The 13844-nt window shown below is 35.8% G+C and overlaps 1 protein-coding gene across 1 annotated transcript; it reads right to left on the bottom strand.

The window, feature by feature from the left end:
• On the bottom strand, window positions 1–13796 carry LOC117338339. Its single transcript, XM_033899648.1, has 12 exons — window positions 13455–13796; window positions 12386–12603; window positions 10848–10977; window positions 10150–10292; window positions 8397–8501; window positions 7243–7378; window positions 5621–6282; window positions 4502–4645; window positions 3507–3681; window positions 2828–2939; window positions 2028–2176; window positions 1–436 (listed from the first exon to the last, which is right to left on the bottom strand). The coding sequence occupies exons 1-12, from the start codon at window positions 13687–13689 to the stop codon at window positions 303–305; spliced, it is 2343 nt and encodes a 780-aa protein (XP_033755539.1). The 5' UTR covers window positions 13690–13796; the 3' UTR covers window positions 1–302.
• Between the last annotated feature and the right edge of the window lie 48 nt (window positions 13797–13844).

Here is a 13844-nt window from a genome sequence, read left to right as displayed (position 1 = left end):
TTCATGTCATTTCGTCCTACAAAACATATTGCTATATACATGCTGTGCCGAAATTGTTTGCTTCAGATGTATGCTATGACGAAATGGTTTGCTTTAATTTCATCGACAAAAAGACAATTCGCCCTGAAAGTGACATACATATCTCAAAGGTCATCAGAACGTGACCCCATATGGGATGTCGTTAGATGTTCATATAACGTAGTGAGAATGACCATCTTGATATTAATTAGATTGTCTGGAAAATCTTTTACTACATATATCATATGATTAAGGGGCTAGCGTTGATGATCATTATCCCAGCTCTATGACGGCCCAGCCTCTCCAGCTTCATCTTCTTTGGCGTTGGTGAAACTGGGTAGCTGACCGAGTTGTATAACCACAGACAACACAATATCAAACACCTTCCCTCTAAGATCCAGACTTTCCTGGTAGATCTCTGAAATATTGATTATAATTGGCTCAATTAGTGCTTATTTCATTAGTAATACAATTTTTTTACCATGCATGAAAAATGTCCTGCGTAATGAACAGGATATATAATAGAATACTGTGGATTTTATTTTTCAATTGATTTTTTTTTTTTTTTTTTCCCAAAAGCAAGACATTATTAATATCACAATAGCCAATGGTATTCAATGCAATACTCTTCTCGTTAGCCAATAGTATTCATACAATACTTTTCTCGTTGGCCAATGGTATTCAATGCAATACTCTTCTCGTTAGCCAATGGTATTCATACAATACTCTTCTCGTTAGCCAATGGTATTCATACAATACTCTTCTCGTTGGCCAATGGTATTCATACAATACTCTTCTCGTTAGCCAATGGTATTCATACAATACTCTTCTCGTTAGCCAATGGTATTCATACAATACTCTTCTCGTTAGCCAATGGTATTCATACAATACTCTTCTCGTTGGCCAATGGTATTCATAAATACTCTTCTCGTTAGCCAATGGTATTCATACAATACTCTTCTCGTTAGCCAATGGTATTCATACAATACTCTTCTCGTTGGCCAATGGTATTCATAAATACTCTTCTCGTTAGCCAATGGTATCCATACAATACTCTTCTCGTTAGCCAATGGTATTCATACAATACTCTTCTCGTTAGCCAATGGTATTCATACAATACTCTTCTCGTTAGCCAATGGAATTCATACAATACTCTTCTCGTTGGCCAATGGTATTCATACAATACTCTTCTCGTTGGCCAATGGTATTCATACAATACTCTTCTCGTTAGCCAATGGTATTCATACAATACTCTTCTCGTTAACCAATAGAATTCATACAATACTCTTCTCGTTAGCCAATGGTATTCAATACAATACTCTTCTTCACTAGCCAAGGGTGTTCAGTACATTACTCTTCTTCCTTACCAAGGATATTCAATATGATATTTTCTCAATAGCAAAGAGTACTCGATACAATACCCTTTTTACTAGCCAAGACTTCAATATGATACTCTTCTTCATTAACCAAGTGTTCAATACGATACTCTTCTTCACTAACCATGGGTGTTCAATACGATACTCTTCTTCACTAACCAAGTGTTCAATACGATACTCTTCTTCACTAACCAAGTGTTCAATACGATACTCTTCTTCACTAACCAAGTGTTCAATACGATACTCTTCTTTACTAACCAAGGTTGTTCAGTACGATACTCTTCTTCACATGCCACGGGTGTTCAATACGATACTCTTCTTCACATGCCAAGGGTGTTCAATACGATATACTCGTCTTCACTTACCAAGGATCACCCATGGCTAGTGAAGCAGAGTATTGCATTGAAGAACACCATTGGATAGTGATTTATAGTATCAAATTGAACACCCTTGGCTAGCAAAGTTGGGAGAGAATAAGAATTTTAACGAAGGAGTCTAATTTATCTAGAGTCTCTTGAAACAGAACATTTTGAGTATCGTTCACAGGTATGATATATCTTACAAAAAGTTTCAGGGTTAATTAACCTAAATTTGTCGTAATATGCTATTTTGACAGACAGGATGAAAACTTACCTGGATCTACACTTTCCTTATATTGTCTAAGGACAGCTACAGTGGGCCAAGACAGAATATTGACAGTGCTTTTGAGATCTATGTCCCATTGACCACGCAGACATTTAGACGTCTGAGAACGCGCAACAGATACACCTCCTATCCTCACCCTGTAACACAAACTTTGTGAATGTAAAAAAAACAGATAACACTGACATAAAAACGAAACTGTAAATCTAACTGAAAATTGATAAATCTATCATCATCACAAAATACAAACAAAACATTTTTCCAGTATTTGGGTTAATCAAGGAATGAAAGAAGAGCAGCAACTCCAGAGTCCAGGTTTGAAAATGATCCTTGGGAGTTGCTGCCCTTCTTTCATACCTTGATTTATCTACGTTTTAAGAGCGCCCTACATACCATTTGATATCCTACTGGGACCTAGAAGACAAACTTTTTCCTAAACTACACTGAATGGACGTTGGTTCTTTGGGGATTTCCCCGCTTTTATTTATTTGGGTTAATGTTTTTGCAGATATTTTCCTTCAGTTCATGATCAATCAATAATCTATCATCGATCGTTTAACAAATGGTGATAATTGATCATGACATTTATAGTGATTCCCAACACTAATTTATATACAATATCAAAAGTTACACACTTCACCTTACAAATGTGTGAGCTCCCTTTGTTTTCTAATTGCCATGGTGAGTGCCACTGTTTTTTTCTCTTTTGATGATGAACATTCATTGTTAATGAACTGTTGGTTTTTCAACACCTTTACATTTTAAATGATATCACACAAAATGTTTTTTACCTTGCTGGTTTTAGGTACTGGTCAAGTATATATCGATATCGTGCCAAGTCTTTGTTTGTTTCTACATCCTCGCCATTTATCACTGTATTGGATATTGAGAGAACTTGGTGATCTAGAAAAAAGAAAATAATTTAACAGATGTAACAAAATCACTGTAACAAAATAAATGTAATCGAAACCCCACATATTTTTCCTTTTTTGTTTTTGTTTTTCAATTTTCACTGAAATGTCAAAAATGAAACCTTGCATTTAAATATTCTAAATGATATGCAAGTCTTGTATCGGATATGACACTATGCACTACTGTGACAAATGGATGACATCAGCCATTTATTTATGATGTTAAAAAAAGATATTGGCCTGATGATATTTTGAGAGAGAGAGAGAGAGAGAGAGAGAGAGAGAGAGAGAGAGATATTTATCCTGTAATAAGCACAGAGAGACAAACACATATCCACTCAACAAAGAACATAGGCAACTGTATACAAGGACAATAAAATAAAGATTAACAATATTTATCCAAAACATTTTTAAAGAACTTGTTTTGTCACAAATGGATATTTTTGGCCATCAAATATTGTATTGGAATTGCCAGCCAAGAGACGGACCAGAAAACTCAGAACCCTATAACAGTTTGAAATGCATTTGATACAATCTATCTTCTGATTGTAATTTTTACCTTGCTGAAAAGGCTCTGATGACTCCATTAACAAGATGTCACACCCTCCCAGCCACTTCTCCATACAAACTTCAGGTGTAGACTTGAGCCAATCCTGTGCCATATCTTCATTTTCAAACGTCAGGATAGCCAAGACGCTGGCCTTTTCCCACTTACCCGATCGCACTGAGGGGACCTAAAACAGAACACAGGAATGAGAAAATAACAAAAAATCTTAATATCATGCTCTAAGCTGCATAGTTATATTCATAAACAGTGCCAACTAGGAAACCTGTACAATGACCTGAGTTATATTTTTATAACTGGTACCAATGTATTTATTATACATATGAATGCCATTCTAAATGTTGTCTACACATACATGTACAGTACTTTCCACTTGATCAGGTAACGCTTAATAGGGTAAAGATCAATTAGTGAATCATAACTCCTATCAACTGTATTTATATGGAAATTGTGTAAAAAAAAATACATAAATAATATATCTTAAATATATAACTATAATATCAGTGATCGAGTTAGATAGCTTGTGTGAAGGTGTTTTTACACGCATATCGTTTTGGGCAGAGCCATATGATATTCTTTTGGCCCTGGATATTACACGACAGTTGGCGTTACTGGTCAAGATGAAGTAAATATATGATTGGTCAATGAAGCGGAAAATGCAAAATGCAGATATGCAGTTAAATATGAAACAAAGTTAAGATTGAATGCAAGCTGAACAAGTGGATGTATCTTTTCAAATGACACATTAATAAAATTATATTCCTGATTCAAATGCAGTCTTATTATCACCAAAAATGATTCTAAACTGATCTAATTATGTTATCATTGCTGAAATGCATTAGTTTGTTCATTTATTTCACCAGCAGTTTTACATTATAACCACCAGCATTAAAACTATGCCATTTATCTTTTTTAAGGATATTTCTTACTGACCATAATAATAATAATTTTAAGGATGTTAAAAAATGAAAATCTAGTGTACAACTTGCCTTGTGTTGCAGTGCCGATAGATAGCCCTGAAACTTCTCTAGTCCAGTACTGTAATTTTTCAAGGTATTGACAAATTCCTCACGCTTACTAGTTCTGAATCGAATAAGCATAAACACCTTTCCTGTGGAAGTCTCTTCTACCTCCTGAAACACACAAAAATTGTTTAATGGGTTTTAGCCCATCATCATCAAACGGTGGGCTATTCGAATCGCACTGCGTCCATCATCCGTCGTCTGTCTGTTATCAATCTGTCCCCCGTCCATCCGTAAACAATTTGTGAAAAGCACTGGAGGAATTTTCCTCAAACTTCATGTGTATTTTCCCCTTGGTCCCTAGTTGTGCCATATGGATTTGGATTTTTGATCAATAAAACAAAATTGCTAACAGGCGGCCATCTTAAATTTTGAAAACAGAAGTTTGTTATCACTATTTCTTGAAAAGAACTTGAGATATGTTCCTCAAACTTCATGTGTATGTTCCCCTTGCTCCCTAGTTGTGCAATTTGGATTTGGATTTTTGAACAGAAAAGCAAAAAAAAAAGGATCAGTCTGACATAGAACCAATAACGATAATTCAATGGTGGGTGCCAAGATCCCTCGGGGATATATGATCTTAACGTTATATCAGTTTTATATGCTCTTGTCCCCTCTCTATAAAATACAAGCATGCTGGGTATTGATACTTAGCAATACAGCAATGTCCCCTACTGGCCCCTGCTAAAAACAGTAACAGTGACCTTGACCTTGACCCAAAAACCCTGAAACTCGAATTTGATCTGTAGCTTTACTCATACTGAAGTTACATGTAAGTATTTAATTTTCACCAACATACTTTGATGCATGGCTGTAAAAAGTGCAAAAATCTGATATCTGAGTGGATAGCCTGGCAGATATAGAGACAAACAAATACTTCACAAATATTCACAAATACTTCACAAATAATTCCGAAAGAGTATCAATTTGAATATAGATGGTTTTATACTATCACCAAATCAGTAAGAAATCTAGAATCAGCCATATCCTAGAGACCAAAATTATAAAAAGTTCAATTTTATTTAAGATTTTAATATTCTATAGACAAGTGCGCCGGCGCCAGTCTATCCATGAAATGATACTCACAATTTTTCCCTCTGCTGCCCCCTGACCAAACAGGTCCTCATAGGATGGAAGTGATACCCTCTCATCATGCATGTTATATGCTTCATCTTCATCACAGATTAATGGCGGAGCTGATGGCTCTGGCTGACCTTGACCTTCAAGTCTGCTGTTGGATGTCGGTGTGACAGTGGCTGCTGGCATCATTGGACCAGAGGCAGGAACTGATGTTTGGATATGAGTGGCATTCTTTGATGCCTGCAGGGCAGTAGCCGCCAATGTGGTTTTACCAGAGGCAGGAACTGAAGTTTGGAGGCGAGTTGGACTCTCTGATGCTGGCATGGGAGTGGCCGCTGATGTTTTTGGACTGGAAGCAGGAACTGTTGTTTGGATTCTGACCGGACTCTTTGAGGCTGGTTTGGAACCGGCCACTGATTTTGGACTGGAGGTAGAAACTGACGGTGTAGCCGACTTTGATGCTGCTGTTGATACTTGTGTCGTCTTCATAGGTCCTTGTTTGGGCGGGTTAGCTACCAAAGGCTTGGGTTTGTATGTGTAGTTTGGGACATAGACACACATAGGAGTGTAACAAACATATTCCGGTATAGCATTGTCAGTTGACCTACTGAACCTCTCCCAACCTCTGTTACACCTGGTATGGGTCAACGCATTGGAAAGGTCAACCACTGCAATACAAACAACAGACAAGGTCAAACAAAAGGTCAACACTTTCCTTTAACACTTCAGTTCATGTTGATTCTGCAGACCAAATCTGATCAAAATATTTTCATCCATATGGAAGAACAAGAAATTTTAAGAAATTCCTCTTTTGGGCCCAACCTCGCCACCACTACAGCATTGTGTGTGCATTCACCTCCACAAATCCTCAAGAACATATTTGTTTCAGGTCATTCAGAAAAACACTTTTATATCAATTTTGGGATTTCAAAGAATTTGCAATATTTCCCTATTGGCTTCCTTTCCTCCCATAGATGCTTCAGATCAAATTTGCATCATTTTTTTCATTCCAATAAAAAGAAGAAATGAATTGTCATGATTAACGGATAACAAACCAGGTGAGCTAAAAAGACTAAAAGAAAGGTCAACTTTAACCACTTCAATAGACAAGGTGAAAGGAAAGGTCAGCTTCTACAACCAAATGTCGATTGAAAGGTCAACTAAAGTAAAGGTCAACTACTACAATATATTAAAGGTCAAATGAAAGGTCAACTTAAGTAAAGGTCAACTACTACAATATATTAAAGGTCAAATGAAAGGTCAACTTAAGTAAAGGTCAACTACTACAATATTTTAAGGTCAATTGAAAGCTCAACTTAAGTAAAGGTCAACTACTACAATATATTAAAGGCCAACTGAAAGGCCAACTAAAGAAAAGGCAAACAACTACAACAGATCAAAGGTCAAATGAAAGGTCAACTAAAAAAAGGTCAACAACTACAATATATTAAAGGTCAATTTAAAGGTCAACAACTACAATAAATTAAAAGTCAATTGAAAGGTTATCTAAGGAAAGGTCAACTAAGGAAAGGTCAACCACTGTAAGTAGCAAGGTTGCATGAAATGTCAACAACTGTCATACACAAGTTCACCTGAGGGGTCAACTACTGGTATAATATACTACTTACCAGGGATGTTTGGTGATGCACTGGTAGCTCCCTTTACTGGTATTGTTTTCTTGTAGCCCTGGGGCACTGTCCCTATAGTGATTGGTAACCAGAGCTCAAGATCACCACCACTCAGGAATGAAATGTCAATATACACCTGAAAAAATCAATATCTTTCATCTGAGCTTCTTTAATACAGAAAACTTTACAAACAGATAATGTAACTAAAACCAGGAATTTATCCCAATTAGACCACTAAACAGCAAACTAGGAGGGTGCCTGATTTACATAAGGCTTCTTACTTTAAATTTAGGATATCCCAAATTTCCTAGTATTGATTTATGAAAAAGGGACTTGACCTTGACCTTAACCTTTTTTCTAGTGCTGTTTTACATTTGAACTTGGCAATGTATCAAAATGAAAAAAAAATATTTAGACTCCTGCATTTTTTATTCTGAGTAAATCCCTCAAAACAAAAAGCTAAATTGGAAACATTGATATAAAATGACTATGATATTGACAAAAGATGACCATAACATTAATTATTACACTGATTTTAAATATAAATGTTGACCTTAAATAAAGTGACGATTGTTATAACCTTGACATCAAAAACACATAAAACCATCAATAAGATGACCTTGATTTCAAATATTTACATTGAATAAAGTGACCTTGACAATTTCAGTATCAACCTTGACATCAGATAATGTATTGACCTTGAATAAGGCAGCTTTGCCCAAGTTAAAAATGACCTTGACACCAGATATCTATCAACCTTAAATAATCTGATCTTGACACTGAGACTTGCCATATATACATGTATATATTACTTAGCAACACAAATGACGAAGGAAGACAACTTTTTGACTCGTGCCCTGACCGGGCCTCAAACTCACGATCTACGGCACCCAATCGCCTAGCCAGCAATACCTGCAGCTTATACCACTATGCCACATAGGCGTTCTTGAAAAAGAATGTTTCAATGGCGCAGTGATGGTCGGCCCGATACCCTGACATGATCATCGTGGAAGTCGTCTATAAGATGATATGAATACCTGGATCGCAATGTATTTACATACATGACCTTATGTAATTAGTAATGATCTTGACATCAAATATCTATCAACTTTGAATTAAGTGTTATGACCTTGACAAAAATGACTTATACTTACCTTAATGAAGTATGAGACTACCAGACAGAAGGAAGTCCTCATTCGGGTAGAAGGGGGGATAGCATCGATATATATCAACTCATCTTTCCAGCTCCTTGTCTGTCCCTGAATATTATATAGATTTAAAATAAAATTTTAATCTCAAACCATTTCAGGTTGGGACATTCCAATTTTAGAAAATATTTCTTTTGAACGCTGACCGATTATGTGGTAGGGTATTGATTAATTGGTGAGCTCAAAATATGTATCATAAAACAATACAGAAAAAGTAAAATTAGAATAAACATGATTTATATTTAGAGCTAACTTTGAGTGTGCAAAGCACCAGATTGGCCTTCATGTCTAACTTTGTGTAAAGAATTGTATGAAACTAGATTATCTCCCTTGATTGAAACTTTAAAAACTAAATAATCAGAAATACTTGTAGGTATCCTTAACACCAAAATTATAAATCTCAATTTCATCTATAAATTTGAAATTTTAGAGACAGAGACCAGTCTAGCAAAGCACTAAAGTAAGTTACCCCTTAAAATGTTCAATAACAATTAAGAGGTAACACTAAAATAGATTCTATGTTACCATATTTATTCACAAATAAACCCTTGTCCAGACTTCTTCTTTTTTGCATAATCATAAACTTTAAAATAGTAAGTTAAAAAACAGTTCATTAATGAGCAATCCCAAAACTTTAAATACTAAACTTTTACACTAGGGTTTATTTAAAGATAAATACATTACTAGCTTTTACACTAGTAAAGGGGGTTTATTTAAGGATAAATATGGTACTAACTTTTACCCTGAGGGAGGGGGTTTATTTAAGGATAACTACAGTACTAACTTTTACCCTGGAGGAGGGGGTCTATTTGAAGATAAATAGAGTTAACTTTTACACTAGAGGAGGGGCCTTATTTGAGGATAGATATAGCACTAAACTTTGACACTAAATGAGGAGGGTTATTTGAGAATAAATATAGTTAACTTTTACACTGGAAGGGGCCGGGGCTTTTTGAGGATACATAGGGTAATACACTTAAACAGTAGAGGAGGGGGGTGGCTTATTTGATGATAAATACAGTATTAAACTTTTACACTGGAGGAGGGGCTTATTTGAGGATAAATACAGTATTAAACTTTTACACTGGAGGAGGGGCTTATTTGAGGATAAATACAGTATTAAACTTTTACACTGGAGGAGGGGCTTATTTGAGGATAAATACAGTATTAAACTTTTACACTGGGGAGGGGCTTATTTGAGGATAGTTATAGCACTGAACTTTAACACTAAATGAGGAGGGGCTTATTTGAGGATAAATACAGTATTAAACTTTTACACTGGGGGAGGGGCTTATTTGAGGATAAACACAGTATTAAACTTTTACACTGGAGGAGGGGCTTATTTGAGGATAAATACAGTATTAAACTTTTACACTGGGGGAGGGGCTTATTTGAGGATGAATACAGTATTAAACTTTTACACTACTAAGGGAGTATTAAACTTTTACACTACTAAGGGAGGGGGCTTATTTAAGAATAAGTATTTAACATAAAGTCATCAATCGTCAGTTCTGTGACCTTTGACCCTTTAACTCCTTTCACCTTTAACAAATGACCACCAGAATGCGATCAGGTGAAGAGCTATTATGTATATCTGTAATATATGAACCAAATTTGTTGAGGGGTTCTCTTGATAAATGTAATTGATTCAAATGTGTATTTCTTTTTTCTTTGCGCTAATTTCCTCGGGCCAGTATACCTGTTTGATAGGATCTGATCCAGTCTTGGTGTAGATGACCGTTCTTTCTACCTTCTCCTCTCCGTTTGCCTTATATACTACTTTCTGTACCAGGGAGACTTTCAGTTTACCCAAATCTTTTGTTGAAGCATTGATGGCATCAACTTCAAACAAAAATAAAAATTCTTTATTAATAAAGATTAATTTCAAAATTTTTAACAATGTAAAATTAGAAGAAATTAAACAATCTATGACATTTCTAGATATATGTATAAAAAAAAGTTATCATGAATTTACTGTAAACATACTTAAACACTCAAATTCTAGCTCAAAACCAAATTGAAAATATTAGCAGAATGACTAATTAGTGCACTTGCAATGATTGCCATAGAAACCAATGTAGATAAACTTCAATTAACGCAATCATAATTCAGTGGAATGCTTCCAGTGTGACAAATGCTAAAATAAGGTTACAACTAAATAATGTATGTTTTCATTATTTAATTATTCTATAACTACAGTATACACCAAAATTCATAGTATTGGTATTAGGGTTTTAGCATTATATACATGATCAGTTGTAATTAGTGAATTTTTGGCTGTACAGTTTTCACAATATCCCTGTTTTAATCATAAATTGTTTTTCATTCAACAGTTCATTCTTGTTTCCAGAAACAGTTCATAACTTTCAACTCTGGGATGATTTCCAAAACAACAACCTGTCACTGGTACGGATTCGCCAGCACAAAAACCTGTCCTGTTGACCTTGGCAGTGAGAGTTACTTCCCCTGCATCACCAAGCCCGAGCATCTTCGACAAACGTGTTGATTTCTTCTTTCTGACTGGTTTCTGAAGAACAATTCACATAACTGGATGTTGATATTACACGTTTTATACTATGTCATAATAACACCTAATTAAGTTTTGACTGGTCATGCTGATTGTGACGTCATAGCTTCATGATGACATTGACAAAGTCAGTGCAGCTTATAGTGTCCATAAACTGCTCTTAGTTAATTTTAATATGACAGTGTGCACCAGGCTGAATGTTGAATTGAGTTTGAACTACTGGCTGATCTACACACTGTTGGATGCTGCTAAAGGAATTTTTGACTGACTTGGATACATGACATCATAAATTATGTATTTATTGTGACATCACAATGTCATGTTTCATTAGCTCATCCCTTATACAATAGTATAAAAAATTTTTTTTAAATAATACATACAGTAAAACCTGGATAAGTCGAAGTCAACGGGACCAAGCAAAATATTTGACTTATCCGATGGTCCGACTTATCCGATGGTCCGACTTATCCGTGTCCGATTGTATGCAGTACAGAGACTAAATACTTGAGTATCATTGGCTGTAGCCGAACAAGTACCGCTTGATAATATATACATTTGTATTTGTTTTAAAGAGGGGATCTGCATGGCCAGCCATATTTACCCAGCAATAAGCCTACATGCCTAACAATAACTCCATCCATAACTATTTTTGTATAGTAGAAATACCAATAAACACTCAATATTGTCTTTTCATTAAGTCCACACCTTAATACGACCAGAACACATATTGAAGTAATTGGAAGGTTTCTAATGTTTTATCAGCCATTAAAACTCTGACATGGAAGGTTTCGGATTTTTTATCAGTCATTTGAAGGTCTGACATGGAAGGTTTCAGATGTTTTATCAGCCATTTAAAAATTTGACCTGGAAAGTTTCTAATGTTCTATTTGTCTTTTAAAAATCTGACATAGGCCCATATCAGATTTTTAAAAGATTGGCAAAACAGCGACCTTGGGATTAGTTGAAACTGTCCCCATAGCCTTTTGAACTTGACACATGGGAAATAAAACCAAAGTCCATATCAAACTTAACAGATACCCCATTTAATCTGAAAAGGACCCAGTGTAAACCCTGATGACTTAGTTTGGTTTGTTTTATTTAACGTCCTATTAACAGCCAGGGTCATTTAAGGACGTGCCAGGTTTTGGAGGTGGAGGAAAGACGGAGTACCCGGAGAAAAACCACCGGCCTACGGTCAGTACCTGGCAACTGCCCCACGTAGGTTTCGAACTCGCAACCCAGAGGTGGAGGGCTAGTGATTAAGTGTCGGGACACCTGATGACTGAGATTAGATGATGTCTTCCTGGGTTTGATGCAGGATAAGTATGATATATAGATGACCGTTTTTAAATGAGACTATAATTGATGCCTAAAAAGTGAAAACTAGATTCTCAAAAAGAATACTTACATTGTAATATTGTAAATTTATATTCACATCATCTATATAGGTAATACATTTGTCGCTGACTACATCTCGCCATGGCAACGGTCGGGAAATCTTCAGGTACAGCCAATACCGTGAACATCCCCGCTTTCCCTCAAATGATGATGGCATTTTGTCATTTGGTAATCGAAAGCTGAAAGGGTACTCGTGAACTCCTGCCTCCAAGGTTGTTTTCTTGTATACTGAGAGAGAAACAATACTTTAATTTCTGTTACTGATGGAAACTTAATTTATAAACCCGAAAATTTAGAGAGACAATATATATCATATTTGATTTATTTTTGAACATTTTTGAAATAACTAAAGTTCTGAATATAATATTGTCTTTAACAGATGTTGTCTTGTAATCTCATTCACAAGCTTGTAACAGCAACAATTAAGTATATATGTAACAAAAGCAGAATCAATAAATTTCATAAAAGAAATTGCTATAAACCTTCTAATTTCCGGGCATGGCAGGTTATTTGGTAAATCATTTTTTAAAGTTTAGAAGAAGACGCTTACTTGTCCGAAACACCTGGTCCTTTTTCAATTCCAATGGTCTTCAGGTGCGGATGCAGCAATTTGAAAAAGGGGGGGTGGGGTCCAGTAATTTAGTGGTAAAGCGAGCGCCATAGGCAGGAGCCGAATTTTTTCGGGGAGGGGTCTGGGGCCAAAATTTCGGAAAATGAAATAATTATAGCATATTTTGCAATCTTTCGGGGATGAGATTTAGTAGGAAAAGGGGTTTATTTATTTATTGTATTTTATTTATTTATCTCTTTTTTCCTATAAATACTATCCGGAAGCAGTTTTATCGATTTTGATGTCAGCACTCTCTATAAAATTCCCATTTCATTTTCTCCCATGAACAAAGCAATTGTAAATAGTCTTTTTTTTTTACTACTCCGTAGTTTTAGGTAGTTGATTAAAACAGGAAATGCAGTTTTTACTAGTCAAACTAACAAGTAAAAACTCGTATCTGTGCACTTTGTTAGCTTCATCAACCTAACGAAAAAAAGAAGGTACATGATTTTGACAACATCTGACTTACCGACATATTTCAACTCTCTGTTGTACTCTTCCCGGGAGATGAATTTAAGGTCGGGCGCTCTTGAGCTGCTTTCGGTCCATTTGACGTAGGACTCTCCGTGAAAGCTGATGTAGATATCATCTACCGTCACGCGCTCATTAATATTCACGCGCCATACGCCCTTCACCTCCTCCCCGGCTCGATAGACCTCCTTCCCGCCATCAGTCTGAACCGTTATGTCGCCGATTTTGCCCATCACTTGATTGAAGCCGTTTGATGTCTGACACTCGTTGTTCGGTCTTTATAAGTGTAGGATCTTGCTGCAGTAAAGTTTTGAAATACATCCACCCCTTTATCAATGTTTATCAACAATCTGTTAACCTGAATAATACAAACGTTAGCCTACTTTCG

The sequence above is a fragment of the Pecten maximus genome, chromosome 11, assembly GCF_902652985.1.
Source record: "Pecten maximus chromosome 11, xPecMax1.1, whole genome shotgun sequence".
Taxonomy (NCBI): Eukaryota; Metazoa; Mollusca; class Bivalvia; order Pectinida; family Pectinidae; genus Pecten; species Pecten maximus.
Note: the sequence above shows the minus strand (reverse complement) of the source record. Positions and strands in the feature narration are given on the sequence as shown.

What these genes read in the sequence shown, in the direction of transcription:
- LOC117338339 (XM_033899648.1), bottom strand. Translation starts at nt 13,689, where the DNA reads ATGGGCAAAATCGGCGACATAACGGTTCAGACTGATGGCGGGAAGGAG. An exon ending in TGCATCACCAAACATCCCTG is followed by an intron (nt 6,283 to 7,242) that starts GTAAGTAGTATA and finishes TTTGTATTGCAG; the next exon opens with TGGTTGACCTTTCCAATGCG. An exon ending in GGGCAGCAGAGGGAAAAATT is followed by an intron (nt 4,646 to 5,620) that starts GTGAGTATCATT and finishes TGTGTGTTTCAG; the next exon opens with GAGGTAGAAGAGACTTCCAC.